We start from the raw sequence: 13,563 nt of genomic DNA on the forward strand, positions 1-13,563 counted from the left end.
GTAAAGTTAATTTATTTATTAATTAAGTTAATTAAACTCAATTACAATACATAATTACTATTATTTATTACTTGATAGATAGAATGGAGAATAAAAATTGAAAAGTTGGTTCTCCTTTATTTGCTACGGTTAATATTTTTGTGTTTACTAATGGCAAATGGAAATCAACACAAGCGAAGAAACTACAGAGATTGCAAATATTATACTAGACTCACATTTCAATCGTACCTATTTTTCAGTGGTTGACGGTAACAATCTTCTTACTATCACTTATTATTGGGCAATATTCTTCCTGAAATCCATTGCTGAGGTCCCATGTCATGCCCTCATTGATCTGAAGCAGGTGAAGACGTGCCCACCTTAGCTAGTTTTTTTCCTATACTATAAAGAAATAATTTCTCAACTAGTACATTAGTTAATACTTTAAATAATATGATAGCTACTTGAGGCTTACATGATCGTTAATTTTAAAGCCTATGAGATTAGTCGAGATACATGCAAGCTAGCCCGGACATCCACATTAATAAAAAAAAAAATTATACAAATAATACATGCACAACTTGGACCCTGTTTGTTTCTGCGTTTCAAAAGCGCTTTTGACAAAATTTGAAATTTTTTTATTTTTTTATTAACTTGAAATTAATATGTTTTTAGTGTTTTCAAATCATTTTGATGTGCTGATGTCAAAAATGATTTTTAAAAAATAAAAAAACATCATTGGCATGCATTTTGGCACGAAAAGCTATTTGAAAAGCAACCGCAACCACACTGCCAAACAAATATGTTGCCCGTATTGCATTTGCACAACTTAAATCTTTCTTCTCTGACAAGTTAATTCATCCACTCAAAAGTCAACATTTATATTTTATAAAGAATCTTTAACTATAAAATGAATAAAAATAATCCATTGGCTATAAAACAAAATGTCTTGACACAACAAAAACAAGGGAGGTGATAGTGAAGAAGAAAAAAAATATGACATGTCAAAGATAAATTAGAGCTTTAATAATAACACTTCAAGTACTATAAAAAAAATACTGACGAGACAAATTTATAAATACAATAGAAAGCCAACTTTAATGCTAATGATGAGATGTCAACGAGTAAGTATGTTGCTATTTATAAACAACACGTGTAAGAAAATATGACACGTTAGAGATAAACCGGAGCTTTAATAATGACACTTGAAGTGCTGTCAGAGATACTGACAAGACAAATCTATAAATACAATAGAAAGCCAACTTCAACGCTAGTAATGAGATGTCAACAAAAAATATATTACTATCTTTAGACAACACGTGTAATTCATCACTAACTTCAAAGTTGGCTTTCTATGATATCTATAGATTCACCTATGATGCGTCATTTTTTTTTCTTTCCTCTCTCCTCCATTGTTTTTTTATGCCATGTCATCTTTTTTATAGCTATTGAATTATTTTTGTTCATTTCGTAGCTATTGATTCTTTATAAAAGATGAATGTTGATTTTTGAGAGGATGAATTAATTTGTTGGAGACGTGAAATTTGAGTATGAGCTGCGCATGTAGTACATGGCCAACACACCTAGTTGCACATGTCCTATTTGGGCGTATTAACTACCAAAAATTATTTTTTTAATTGTGCTAGTTTGAAAAATATTTTATCTCACTGTGCTAGTCCAGGAAAAAACTTCACCTTAGTCTGCATATTTAATCTGACTATCTATAAGGTACAGCCTACATTAATTTCCATCTAGTCAATCGATACCATTTTGAGGGATAACAAAACAAGAATCCAAGCAAGAATTCTATTTGGATTTGCCAACTCAGAAAAATTTCAATTCATCTCATAAACATTTGCACATGGCATCTTATAACACAAATATAGATCCACTCCTTGACCTGAAAATTAGCCATGGCCAAAGAGGGTGGATGAAAAGAACAATCAAAACTCCTTGTACTTTTCCACTGTTAAAATGATCACTTGAAACTAATACCTTGAAGAAAGCGATCACAAAAATCATGTAGCAGCAGAACCTGAAGAAAGTCTGTCAAGCCTTGCTTTATCAGCCTTTTCCATGTAATCTTGATGAGACGCGTGCTTTGTTCCTATGGAAGAAAAGATGATCTCAGTTAACAGCAGCTGTAGATATCTTTGCGAATAAAACAATAAAGAAATTGGTAAACTGACATGCAAATATAACACCCACATCTCAAACAGTTAAATCCTCATGGACAAACATAATGTAATAAGGCCGATTTCCTTTCAAGCTGAAAAACACAACCATGACAACAGTCTCAAGGTTGTCTTTATGAAGAAGTCAGGTCATCGATTCACAAGATGAGCACAGAACAACCCTCAGCAGTCAGCACCACGATGGCCGATGCAATACATGAAAATCATCAAGTAACAGTGGCTACAGGTTCAATTTATCTTCCATCAATACCCAATCAGCATAGGTTCTATACAGAGACAGCCAATTGCTGCTTTTATGGAGGAGCCTTGGAATAGCGGTACTAACTGCAGGCATGCATCTATGCTAGAATAGGAACCTGGAATGATGTTGTATCCAATGAAGCATTTTTAAACTACATGATATGGTGTTTGCATAGTGCAACACCATGGAGGTTGAAGTCACACCCTTTGAGATTACTCTCAACAATCACCTTGTTGTAAAAGACTGAAAAGTCCCCCTTTGGCATACTTCATGATCCAGGAATCTCTCCAAACTGCAGTTCATCTAGCATACTGTAGCATTTTTTAGTCCTTTTCTGCTTAAATTAAGAGATATTTCTCTTTGAATTCCAAGTCTCCATCCTCCTTGATCTAGTTTGAAACGTGAAAAGGGTCTCATTTGGTACAACTCATTCCAATCTATCACTGGTTTGTTTATTTGTACCTACAACACGGGTTTGATTTCTCTTGAACTTGAAATAAATAAGAAAAGGTAAGTACAAAGAAAAAAAGATGGAAGTTCGAAGGACTGAATAAAATGCTAACATGATTTCTGGAGATGATCTAGTTGATTGGGGAAAACTAGTTCAAAACAAGGCTATCCAAGCCAACAATAATGTCCATGATATGGTTGAGAGGAGATCATGCACGGACAACACTCACGTCCTCAGAAGAATGTGCCCTAAAAGAAGGTTAAACTAAAGCAGTGCAGAAAGAACATCTTCAAAGAATCATGTTCCTAAAACCAAGGATGATATCTGTAATTAAGGAATTCAGGACTCTCTATTAGCCTAATCAGTAAACGAACAAGCAAGAACAGAAAAAAAATGTAGATGACAGGGACTACCTCCTCAAGTAACCAAAACAGCAGTTATTGCTTTCATGTTCATAATGCTTTACTCCATCTCACAATCCAGATCAAATATTGCAACTTGATTGAAAATACAATAACCACCCATCATCATTCCTAGAAGGTACCAGAAGGGTTGATATCAGTGGAGTGACAAGATTACCATTCTATCTTACCATAGAAGTCCCACTTGTCCTCCTAATATTTTCCCCTTCTCTGAGTATGTAATTCCTCATACAGCATAAAACCCTAGTAAGAACCCATAATCAAGTCTCCCAGCTTAATTCATCAACAGCACTTCTGATCTGACAATTCACGCTAATCCCTTCTATCAAAACATAATTCCAGCCCTCTCTATTTTCTCATCTTAAATTATAACTTCTTATTGACTGTGGAAGAAACTAAGAAAGAGAAGTGAATAACGAACCCATAAATATAATCTTTTAACACAAAGAACATTTCAGGAGAGGCTTTTACATCATCAACAAGCAGGAATAAAAAAAACTGAGAAAGATGCAGGAAAGTCTCAACTTTTCTTGTTTCACTACATTCGCTTTGGAATCAAACAAATCAAACCCAACATCAGCAGCACTTAAATATAATTAAATTTTGAGCACAAAGCAGTACTTCTCTCTTACTCAAACATAGTTCTACTTCTCTCTTATTCAAACATAGTTCATCTTCCCAATCAATTAGAAAAAAATTAAAATCTTGAAAATTTACTCCCTTTCCTTTCCTTTCCTTGCACTTTCCACTAACCAAACACAAATTAACACTAAGCAGCATCGACATGGCAACGACCAGGTAAAAAAACTGTAAAAAGATTCTAACTTTCCACTTGCTGTCACTTCTCATTTCAATTTCATCATTGACCCAGAAACCCAAAAATCATATAAAAGTAACCCAATTGATTTAAAAGAATAGATATTTGAAACCAAATCAAAAGATTAAAAGGGGAGAAGAAAAACAACCTCTGTTCATGAGGAACCAAGGGACACCAAAGACAAGAGTTATGACGGCCATGCCAGCCATGACATGCTTTGTGTCTCCACTATACAAGTAACGCTGTACTCTTGACTTGAATCCTCCACTGTTGGCACTACCATTGCTTGTTGCCTCGCTTCCCATTTTCTTCCGTTTCCCTTTCACTCACCACTGTTTTCTTCAACTCCTCAGCAAATTCTCTCTCTAGGTTTCCTCTCCTGGTTGTGCTGCTTAGATTTTAATTTTGGGCCTAGTTATATACAAACTGAATGTTTGGGCTTGGCCCAAGTCCAATATCAGGAGACGAGAACATAAACAGACTTGAGAAGCAGGAAGCTCTCTTCTTTTACTCATGGTGCAGAGACTTCACCAGTGAAATCAAGGTATAAAAAGGTATGCTTTTGCATCATCTCACTCTTTTTTGAAATACGGAAAATTTTCAAAATTTTGAATCTTCGCTTGTCTTTTGAAAATATGAGCTCACCTAACTGTTATCGAAAGTTATTTCTTTAATGGGTCAAGATGATGATGATGATTATTATTATTATTATTTTTTTATTTTTTTTGTTTTTCTAGGTAACCAAATGGTGCATTATTATCTACTTGTTGTTACTGAATTGTGAGTTTTTGATTGATAGGGTAGTTGAAGGATGGCAACCACAGCTTGTTTTATAATTGTGAGCAGGGATGATATCCCTATATATGAAGCTGAAGTTGGATCTGCTACTAAAGTATGCGCATCTTTTCTTCTTAATCTTTCCTATTTATTTATTCATTGATTGTTTGATTGGAAACTCTATTTTTTGCGAAAAATGCATATGATTGATTTTATTAGCTTGACTTCTTGTTTCCAAAGTGCCTTGATATAGAATTGTGTTCTGTTTTTGTTGTGTTTCTTTGGCTCTCTGATCTTTCTCATGTTGCTTATTTTATTTATTCCGATTTATGTTTAGTTATTCACCAAATTTCCAAAACATAGAATTGAAGGTATTAGGCTTATTGTGCTATGTAAGATAGAACATTTGAAAGTTCTTTTGGTACTGCCTTTGCTTCAAAGTTAATGGGAACATGTGATTTGGAATAATTCTTTCATCAAACCTCTGATGTCGCTGTTTTAAATATTGGTAATCTACTTGAAGAAATTTTACAGCTTTTTGCATAGTTTCATGCTTATGGACTTACAGAAAGGTTCTAGGATCTATTTGTGTCATAAAGTGACCTTTAAAATTTCATATAAGAAGCATCTAGGAGAGAAATTAAAGGGAAAGAAAAAAAGAAAAAAGTTACAGGCTATTTGAAAGCTTAAGATTTGAGTAGAAATGAAATCATTTCAACACCATTTACCCAATTCTAGTGTTTGGAAAGCTTTAAGCGACATAAATGAATTCTACAACCAATTAAAATTAGAGATTTTTATAGATTTGCAAATTACACTAAAAGGGGTGTGATTTGCTTCAGAATTAATCCATTAAAAATTAATCCACTAGCACCCTTCTCTCCCTCCCTTTCTCTCACTCATATGATTGGAATAAGTTTTTTAAGGATGAGGCAAGTTGGGTAAATGATGTATTTTCACTAACTAAAGTAAAATGAATTCCACAATTTTAAAACCTATTCCAAAAAAAAAAAAAAAAACTCCATTAGCAAATCCAATCAATTCATTCTACTGAAGTGGTCGAAATCAATTCTAGCATATAATTGGTTCCAAACAAGCTGTTAGTGCTGCGTGCACCATTAATATCAAATTTCTGATGTGTAGGAGTCCATCTTTGCTTGCATGCTTTCATGGTGAAGTTGCTGCACGCACCATTAATATCAAATTTCTGATATGTGTGGGAGTGCATCTTTGCTTACATGCTTTCATGGTGAAGTTGTTATCTTTTCTATTGGGTTCTGGAAACACCATTGTTGTCATCTTTTTATTATTTTGTTATGTTCTCTGGTTGTATTTTGATTTCCTCACAAGCTACTTGTGATTAACACTCAGCCAATTACTTGATGACAGAGGGAAGATGCTGCACAGATGCATCAATTCATATTGCACGCAGCTTTGGATATTGTTCAGGATCTTGCATGGACCACCAGTGCGATGTAATTTCTAATGCTCAAAATATATCTGAATCAATCAATGCATTTCTACAATGACCACTCTGGTTTTTATTGCTCACGTTGCCTCCTAAAATCTTGTTTATCACATCCTTTTCACAGGTATTTGAAAGCAATTGACAGGTTCAATGATTTGGTGGTATCAGTTTATGTTACAGCAGGTCATATCCTTTGTGTCTGTGATTTTAATTGCTATAGTGACAAAAAGAACGCAGAGAAAATGGAGAATGGTATTTATGTTATCTTTTTTGCATTTTCTGTTGGTGTATATTTTCCTTGACTTATCTTACATACAAGACTCATGCTACTTCATGACTCTCGCAATGATGATGGAATCAAGAGCTTTTTCCAGGAGGTTCATGAGCTGTATATAAAGGTAAACCACTCCTTGCTCTCCAGTTTTGAATTCTTACACACAACATATTCTCTTTGGTGCATACGTTGTTAAACATAGATGCTGATTTGTTCAAGTCAGTATTTTGTATTAAGATTATGGATAACTCTATATGCTGAGAAATTATACTCATTTAGCTGCTTATGCCAAAGTTCATGGTATTATGAGAGAATAACATTAACAAACAAAGCTGGGCAGTTGACTCCTTCCCAATCATATTGGGGTATAAGATCCAGAAAATGCCACTGTCAACTTAAAGCACATCATTATACTCATGTCATTCCAACTTCATGAGAGAATCTGCAGCTCCTATCTTGTTAGAATTTAGATTTGAGTTCACATTTTCTTTCCTGCACTTTTCATTCCTGGTCATGCTTGTAACGGTTTTTACTGCTACTTTTGTGCCTCACATGCTACAAAATCTATTGAAATATATGCACATCTGAGTTTTGGAAAATAGCCTACATTAATTGAGGACAAAGAGAGTGAGTGGCTGATATACATTGATAGGCCTATAACCCAATAGCTTGTACACCTGGGTAGAAGGCTTTGTGCACTCATAATGTAATATCTCATATGCATAGGCCCATAGACCAACGTGCAATATGATAGAGCAGATCTCCCAACAAGCGGTAGCGGAACCGATAGTTCAGCTAGATACAAATGAATGCATCGAGTGTTTGTAGAGCTAATGGTTTGATATTGGCTAAAATGAGCATGAAGATAGTGGATGGTGTATGGCTCATGTTTTTTTCTCCTATGGTAGAATAAAAGCTAGTTGAACTGGTGGATGAAGAATGGAGTGGATGACTCTCCAAAACTTAAATTATGATACCCTATATACTTTGCTGTCATCGATTACAATCACAACCCTATAGTATTAGATAACAAGTGAAGTAAAGGGAGAGTGAGGAAAAGAGATTGCTCCCCTGATTTTTATAGTGGAAATCTTTCATGGATGGGGGATCCAATTGGGATTTTTTTTATTGGGTAGCCATTTGAGAATCACGTGTTAGTCAGGGGACAAATATGTTCTTTTCCCTATTGCTTTGCATCTGGGTAACCGTTGCTCTTTCTCTGCTATGATATTGATTAGTGGCTGAAATGCTTAATGTTTTTTTCTTCCCTATGTTGATAAATAAAAAATATTGGTTATTGCAGATTCTTCTCAACCCCCTCTATTTGCCTGGTTCCCGCATTGCATCTTCGCATTTTGACACCAAAGTCCGTGCTCTTGCAAGAAAATACCTTTAGCGGTGGTCGTTTATACTAGTCTGAGAGCTATTGGGGTGATGGAATGAACTTAGAAAGTACCACCATCCTTTTTCTTGTCTCGGCCATTGAGTATTTTAAAGGCTTCCCCTGAGTTTCATTCATGATGGTAAAGATTAGTGGCTGTGTGCAATTTACTTAATGTTGCATCGGATGCCTCAATGGATGCATAAAACACAAGCAGCAACTAAAACGCGTTGATTATTTTTGTGACAATGTGTTTCACTCAAATTCTTAATGTTGGCAGTTGAGACACGGTGATTAAATGATGTATTCTTTTTTTCTTTTAATATAGAATCTAATCATGCATTTGTATTTCTCGATTCCAGGGTTGTCTTTCTTGATGGTATTATTATATGAAGGATTTATCTTGCTCTCTCGCAAACGTTTTCTCCACTCTAGTCCTAAGTGGGGTGGATGTTTTCTTAATGTTTATCCTTCGACGGCAAGATATTTAGCAGGCATGATCTCTATGGTCGGGGCAGGGAAAATGTAGGTGAATTTGGTAAGAGGAAAGGATGAAACGATACCTTTTGAAGGATTAGCCATGCAGTGCATTTGGGCCAACATCATTAGTGGTAAAATCTTTGTTCTCCAATTCCTTCTTGTTGTTGGACACTTGGAAAATCATTGACAATGTATGGCCCCTGCTAGCCTAATTTACATATTTATCCAATCAAGCGAGTATCCAATCATTGACAATGTATGGCACCTGCCATGTCTTTTCTTGCCCTTTCTCATTTCTACCCAAGCAGAACATGGCCAGTGATCATCGCAATGCGCATGAACAAAATGCTAGTCTTTTTAAGCTCACCTTTTAACTTGGCTAATCCTTCTGAGTACATGCAAATCATTTATATGTTTCGTTAAGATATACCTTTTGTATTTTATCCCTCTCTCATGTAGCCTGTGGCATCCAAAACATATAAGGATTGTTATTATTATTATTACAACTAGATTGCAAATTGTCTTGCCGGGTCAGTTAAGTTAAACCAAGTCAATTTTGAGTTAATTTAGAATGTGTTTGGAAATATGAATGTTTTTTTAAATTTTAAATTTTTTTTGTTTAAAATTATTATTTTTTTTTATATATTTTTCAGATTTTTTAATATACTAATATAAAAAATAATTTTTAAAAAATAATTTTTTTTATTTTAATATATTTTTAAATAAAAAATATTTTAAATTTCAATAGCGCTACTTCGAGGACTTCGTCCTAGCTGCCATGTTACTCTTTGGTCCAGTTGTCCTTTGTACATGCTATATAAGGCAAATGGTTTCAAATTTCCACTCCCAAGTCTCCATTCCCATTTCCCGTGAGCTCAACTCATGTCACTCCTAACAATTGCAAGAAGACTACAGATATCCCATTCCCGACTCCTTTTCCCACTTCTCTATTCCATCACCTACCCTCATCCTCCCTCTCCCTCGAATAACTCCAATTATCCTATCTTTTTCTCTGTGGAATTTCATCGAACACTGTCAATACCCACACGATCCCCTCACCATTTCTCCACTTCCCAATCCTTCTCCACTCAATATCTCAACGTCTCTTTTGAGCTCATTCAACAAGGAATCCAAACCCATGAACCTCTTCAAATGGGCCTTCTCCAATCACTCAAAATGGCTGCCCATTTACCCTCTGAAGCAGAGGCTATGGCTTCTCTGGATGAGTCAGGCATTAGAGCAAATCAGAATCTAGTGTATTCAGTGATATGGGAACTAAGAGAAGAGTGGAGACTTGCTTTTCTGGCTTTTAAATGGGGAGATAAATGGGGCTGTGTTGATGAGAAAGCGTGTGAATTGATGGTGTGGGTTTTGGGTAATCATAGGAAGTTCAATACTGCTTGGATTTTGATTAGAGATTTGCACAGGTCCTTGATGAGTACTAGAAAAGCTATGCTTATTATGATTGATAGGTGAGATTTTGTTGTTTAAGTTTGGTTCTTTAAAGTTTGATCTCGTTTCAGTTTCAATGGAATTTGCTTATTAGCTGGTATGGAAATATAATTTTGGTTAAAGTCCTTTGATTTTCGAGTTTATCTCATGGAAACTATAAAGAGAATTATGGTAAACATGTACAAGTTTTAAAGAAATGACGATTCACTTAATTTTCATGTGGCGTCTTTTTAGTTATTTCACATTGTAAAGAGAATTCTTAATTTCCATTTCTTTGTTTAGTTTTATGTTGTTTTTAACTCTGGTGTTTACTAGATATGCAGCTGCAAATGTTCCTGGCAAAGCTATTTATGCATTTCGCATTATGGATAAGTTTAGAATGACCCCCGATGAAGAAGCATTTTACTTCCTATTGAATGTTCTTTGTAAAAATGGAAACATTGAAGAGGCTGAAGAGTTTATGCTTGTTAACAAGAAATTCTTCCCATTGGAGGTCGAGGGATTTAACATTATTCTCAATGGATGGTGTAATATATGTGTTGATGTATTTGAAGCAAAGCGAATTTGGAGGGAAATGTCAAAATATTGTATTGACCCTGATGCAACTACTTATACACACATGATTTCTTGCTTTTCAAAAGTTGGGAATCTTTTTGATTCACTGAGACTTTATGACGGGATGAAAAAAAGAGGTTGGGTCCCGGGCATTGAAGTTTATAATTCTTTGGTTTACATATTAACTCGTGAGAATTGCTTTAAGGAAGCTCTCAAAATTCTTGACAAAATGAAAGAAACTGGGTTGCAGCGAGATTCTGCTACTTACAATTCGATGATTCGTCCTTTGTGTGAGGCAAAAAAGCTAGAGGATGCTAGAAGTTTAATGGCTGCCATGATAGAGGAGAACGTCAGCCCAACAATAGAAACCTACCATGCATTTCTTCAGGGTATTGTTTTTGAAGAAACTTTTGAAGTCCTTGATCGAATGAAGATAGCTGGTTTAGGTCCCACTGAAGATACCTTTCTCTTACTTCTTGCAAAGTTCTTCAAACTAGAGCAACCTGAGAATGCATTGAAGATATGGGTGGAAATGAAGCAGTATGAAGTGGCTTCCAATTTGACACATTATACAGTAATGGTGGAAGGACTAGCAAGGTGTGGTTTATTAACCAAGGCTCGAGAATACTATGCTGAGATGAGGTCAAATGGTTATTCAGATGATCCAAAGATTCAGAAAATGTTGAAAGTGCCAGTTCAAGACAAGAATGACAAGAGAAAAAAGCTGGGAGGGCAATTTAAGAGAAATCAACATGTGAGTCACAAGAAAGGCAGTATGGTCAGACGGAAAAGTCATTGACACCAGTTGAGCAAAATACCGGGATATTGATCTCAGAAATCATAGCTGAGAAAAATTCTTTTCACCAGATATCAATCTCTCATTTTACTGCAAGAGGTTTTATTTCAGAGAACCTTGCAGTATGCACTGGCTAATTCTCAACCTATTCACATGTGGACCTATTAGTGAATAGGCCTGATCTAAGGTACTGTAGTAGTCAGTCCAACTGCGATTGTTGCAAATTTTTATAGTTAGAAAATGTTGGCATTTCTCTTTGAATATGCTTTTGGTAATTTTTCTGTAAAAATTAATTGTAAAATCACTGTTCCAAATTTCATTGCTTTACTGCCTGGTCCTAGGTATTGTTGCATTCTAATATGCACCTGGCTAGGCGCTTATCAATGTTGCCAAGTACCCATTCTGGCTTTTGATGTCGTTCCTGATAATTCTTATAGATTTCTTTGATAACTCTTAAGTGTGGATCTAGTTTGGGAAGTGTCTACATCATGGGAGAGTTCTCTTGCTTCTTGGTAATGCATATCTCTCAGATTGCATAGAAAAAACCTTAACAAATGTCTGATGAGGCTCAGATTAATCCCCACATTTTCCAGTTATATAATAAATGTAGGAAAAGCCTTGACAAATTTGAGATAAAAGGGCTGTCTTGCTGAATGTGACTGGAATCGAGCGGGTACAAGTGATGATAAATTTTTTCCCTATGACGGTAGGTGGAGGAGAAAGAATTTGAATTCACTATTTGTTGAATTATAGATCCTTGAGGATTTCAGTAAAGGGGGACGGAGGGAGATTTTTCTTCATGGTGAATTTGTTTTTGACAAATGCATTGGTTACAAAACTTCTGAGGTTGTAAGCTTTAATTACTTCGACGCCATCTATATTTCTTTCTTTATATGTCTTCAGTTGAATATGTGATTTGTTTCTTCAGTTGAATTTGTGATTCTTTGTAAAAATATCGGGGTTAGTATGCTTGATAGTTATTTAACCTTTTGAATTGAAATATTGCTGCTCTTAGTTGATCATATTTAACTGCATATGCTGAAATTTCAACCATCTGGGAATGACCTGCAAATTTTTTGGGAAATTTATGATGTGGAAAAACCTTGGATTAGGCTCGATGCAATGACGAATAGTAATAATACTTGTGCTCTGTTTACTAACAACAGTTAAAAATTCTGTTTTCCCCAACTGATTGTCTATAGTTATTCCCTACCTTTAATTCATCCTTTCATACTTATGTGAAAGGTAGCTTTGACGAGGCCCAAATTCTCAAGTAGGAAGGGGCATCTCTGCATGACTGGTTTCAATCCTTGGAGGAGAAAAATCTCAAGCACCTTCTCTTATGTGAAAGGTAATCCAGCCAGCATTTCTTAAGAATAATACCGAGACAATATGTATTTATTATATTTTTCCTTTGTTGCCTGTAAATATCGTGTTTGTGGTCCCCGGCAATGTGGCTAGTGTGTCTCCGTCTTTATTAGCTGGTAGAACAGGTAGAGTCAATCAGGTTCCGGACATACTCATAAACGTTTTCCAGGCAATCAAAGTTCATGTATTAAGTACCTCCTCTTGTCATTGTGAGGAGCATTAGAGATGTGATGACATCCTAAACCGTGTCTATCGAGCTTGTAAACATACAAAACCGATTGCTGAGCAGGAATGTTTCTTCTCTAGCTTTTAGCTTGTCTTGAAACTCTCATCTATTTTTCCCTTTCCAAGATTCACTTGCAGACAGAGAGATCCACTGGGACCATTCCAATGAACTTAACCTTACCTAAGGAAGGAGGGAAAAAGAAAGCTCCATGCATTCCATGGTTATAAAACCTGGCTTGAGGTCGAATAATCTGCTGATTTATAGCCTAGCTCAGGTCAGATTTTATTTTGAACATGTTTAGAAATTGATCTGATTACACTTAATTTTACCTGGATAAACTCCACTGACTTGATTGACATGATCAGGTCAACTTCAATTTTTTTTTTCCAAAATAGTTTCCTGACTAGAATCTTAAACCAGATGGAACCCTAAGACTATAACTACCATGCATTCGCAATTTCAAATATAGTCGCCAACGGCTGCCTACCCCTTTTTGTTTTTAATTTACTTGTCCGTTGGCCATGGACATTTTGTCTTGAGCTGAAGACACTGGACCATGTAACTAGAAAACTAGAGGCACGCCTACGAAAGCAATTGTGGTTTCTTTTTTAAAATCAAGTGCAGCATCAATTTTAATGCAATGATAACTTGTTTCAAATGACTTTAGTTATTCTTAAATTA

The 13,563-nt window shown here is 35.4% G+C and overlaps 3 protein-coding genes across 12 annotated transcripts; 2 read left to right on the forward strand and 1 right to left on the reverse strand.

The window, feature by feature from the left end:
- Positions 1–91: 91 nt before the first annotated feature.
- Positions 92–4,410, reverse strand: LOC18094248 (uncharacterized). 4 transcript variants are annotated; one of them, XM_024583488.2, is made up of 3 exons: positions 4,254–4,410; positions 1,975–2,086; positions 92–334 (listed from the first exon to the last, which is right to left on the reverse strand). In XM_024583488.2, exons 1-2 carry the CDS (start codon positions 4,408–4,410, stop codon positions 1,998–2,000), a joined length of 246 nt encoding a protein of 81 aa, XP_024439256.2. In that variant the 3' UTR covers positions 92–334; positions 1,975–1,997. The 4 variants fall into 4 exon arrangements, with proteins under 4 accessions (XP_024439256.2, XP_024439253.2, XP_024439260.2 ...); XM_024583485.2 differs by having other exon boundaries at positions 92–376; XM_024583492.2 differs by having other exon boundaries at positions 92–381.
- A 109-nt stretch (positions 4,411–4,519) lies between these two features.
- LOC18094249 (uncharacterized) lies at positions 4,520–8,354 on the forward strand. Of its 3 annotated transcripts, none has more exons than XM_052454277.1 (6): positions 4,520–4,659; positions 4,905–4,997; positions 6,272–6,357; positions 6,475–6,535; positions 6,662–6,748; positions 7,928–8,354. In XM_052454277.1, the coding sequence occupies exons 2-6, from the start codon at positions 4,917–4,919 to the stop codon at positions 8,018–8,020; spliced, it is 408 nt and encodes a 135-aa protein (XP_052310237.1). In that variant the 5' UTR covers positions 4,520–4,659; positions 4,905–4,916; the 3' UTR covers positions 8,021–8,354. The 3 variants fall into 3 exon arrangements, with proteins under 3 accessions (XP_052310237.1, XP_052310240.1, XP_052310241.1); XM_052454280.1 differs by having other exon boundaries at positions 4,520–4,649; XM_052454281.1 differs by having other exon boundaries at positions 4,545–4,659; positions 4,910–4,997.
- A 900-nt stretch (positions 8,355–9,254) lies between these two features.
- LOC18094250 (pentatricopeptide repeat-containing protein At1g80880, mitochondrial) lies at positions 9,255–13,545 on the forward strand. 5 transcript variants are annotated; one of them, XR_002977329.2, is made up of 4 exons: positions 9,255–9,957; positions 10,253–11,475; positions 12,534–12,639; positions 13,008–13,545. XR_002977329.2 is itself a non-coding variant. In XM_006368437.3 (2 exons), the coding sequence occupies exons 1-2, from the start codon at positions 9,368–9,370 to the stop codon at positions 11,289–11,291; spliced, it is 1,629 nt and encodes a 542-aa protein (XP_006368499.3). In that variant the 5' UTR covers positions 9,255–9,367; the 3' UTR covers positions 11,292–11,738. The 5 variants fall into 5 exon arrangements, 1 of the variants encoding a protein (XP_006368499.3); XR_002977330.2 differs by having other exon boundaries at positions 12,538–12,639; XR_002977327.2 differs by lacking the exon at positions 13,008–13,545 and having other exon boundaries at positions 12,534–12,961.
- Positions 13,546–13,563: the final 18 nt, after the last annotated feature.

This window comes from Populus trichocarpa, chromosome 1, assembly GCF_000002775.5.
Source record: "Populus trichocarpa isolate Nisqually-1 chromosome 1, P.trichocarpa_v4.1, whole genome shotgun sequence".
NCBI classification, from domain to species: domain Eukaryota; kingdom Viridiplantae; phylum Streptophyta; class Magnoliopsida; order Malpighiales; family Salicaceae; genus Populus; species Populus trichocarpa.

Excerpts from the sequence above, each read along its gene's own strand:
- LOC18094248 (XM_024583488.2), bottom strand. The coding sequence starts at position 4,410 with ATGGGAAGCGAGGCAACAAGCAATGGTAGTGCCAACAGTGGAGGATTC. Across the intron at positions 2,087-4,253 it reads TTGGTTCCTCATGAACAGAG|GAACAAAGCACGCGTCTCAT; the intron begins GTTGTTTTTCTT and ends TTTCTTCCATAG.
- LOC18094249 (XM_052454277.1), top strand. The coding sequence starts at position 4,917 with ATGGCAACCACAGCTTGTTTTATAATTGTGAGCAGGGATGATATCCCT. Across the intron at positions 6,358-6,474 it reads GCATGGACCACCAGTGCGAT|GTATTTGAAAGCAATTGACA; the intron begins GTAATTTCTAAT and ends TCCTTTTCACAG. Across the intron at positions 6,536-6,661 it reads CAGTTTATGTTACAGCAGGT|CATACAAGACTCATGCTACT; the intron begins CATATCCTTTGT and ends TGACTTATCTTA.
- LOC18094250 (XM_006368437.3), top strand. The coding sequence starts at position 9,368 with ATGTCACTCCTAACAATTGCAAGAAGACTACAGATATCCCATTCCCGA. Across the intron at positions 9,958-10,252 it reads ATGCTTATTATGATTGATAG|ATATGCAGCTGCAAATGTTC; the intron begins GTGAGATTTTGT and ends GGTGTTTACTAG.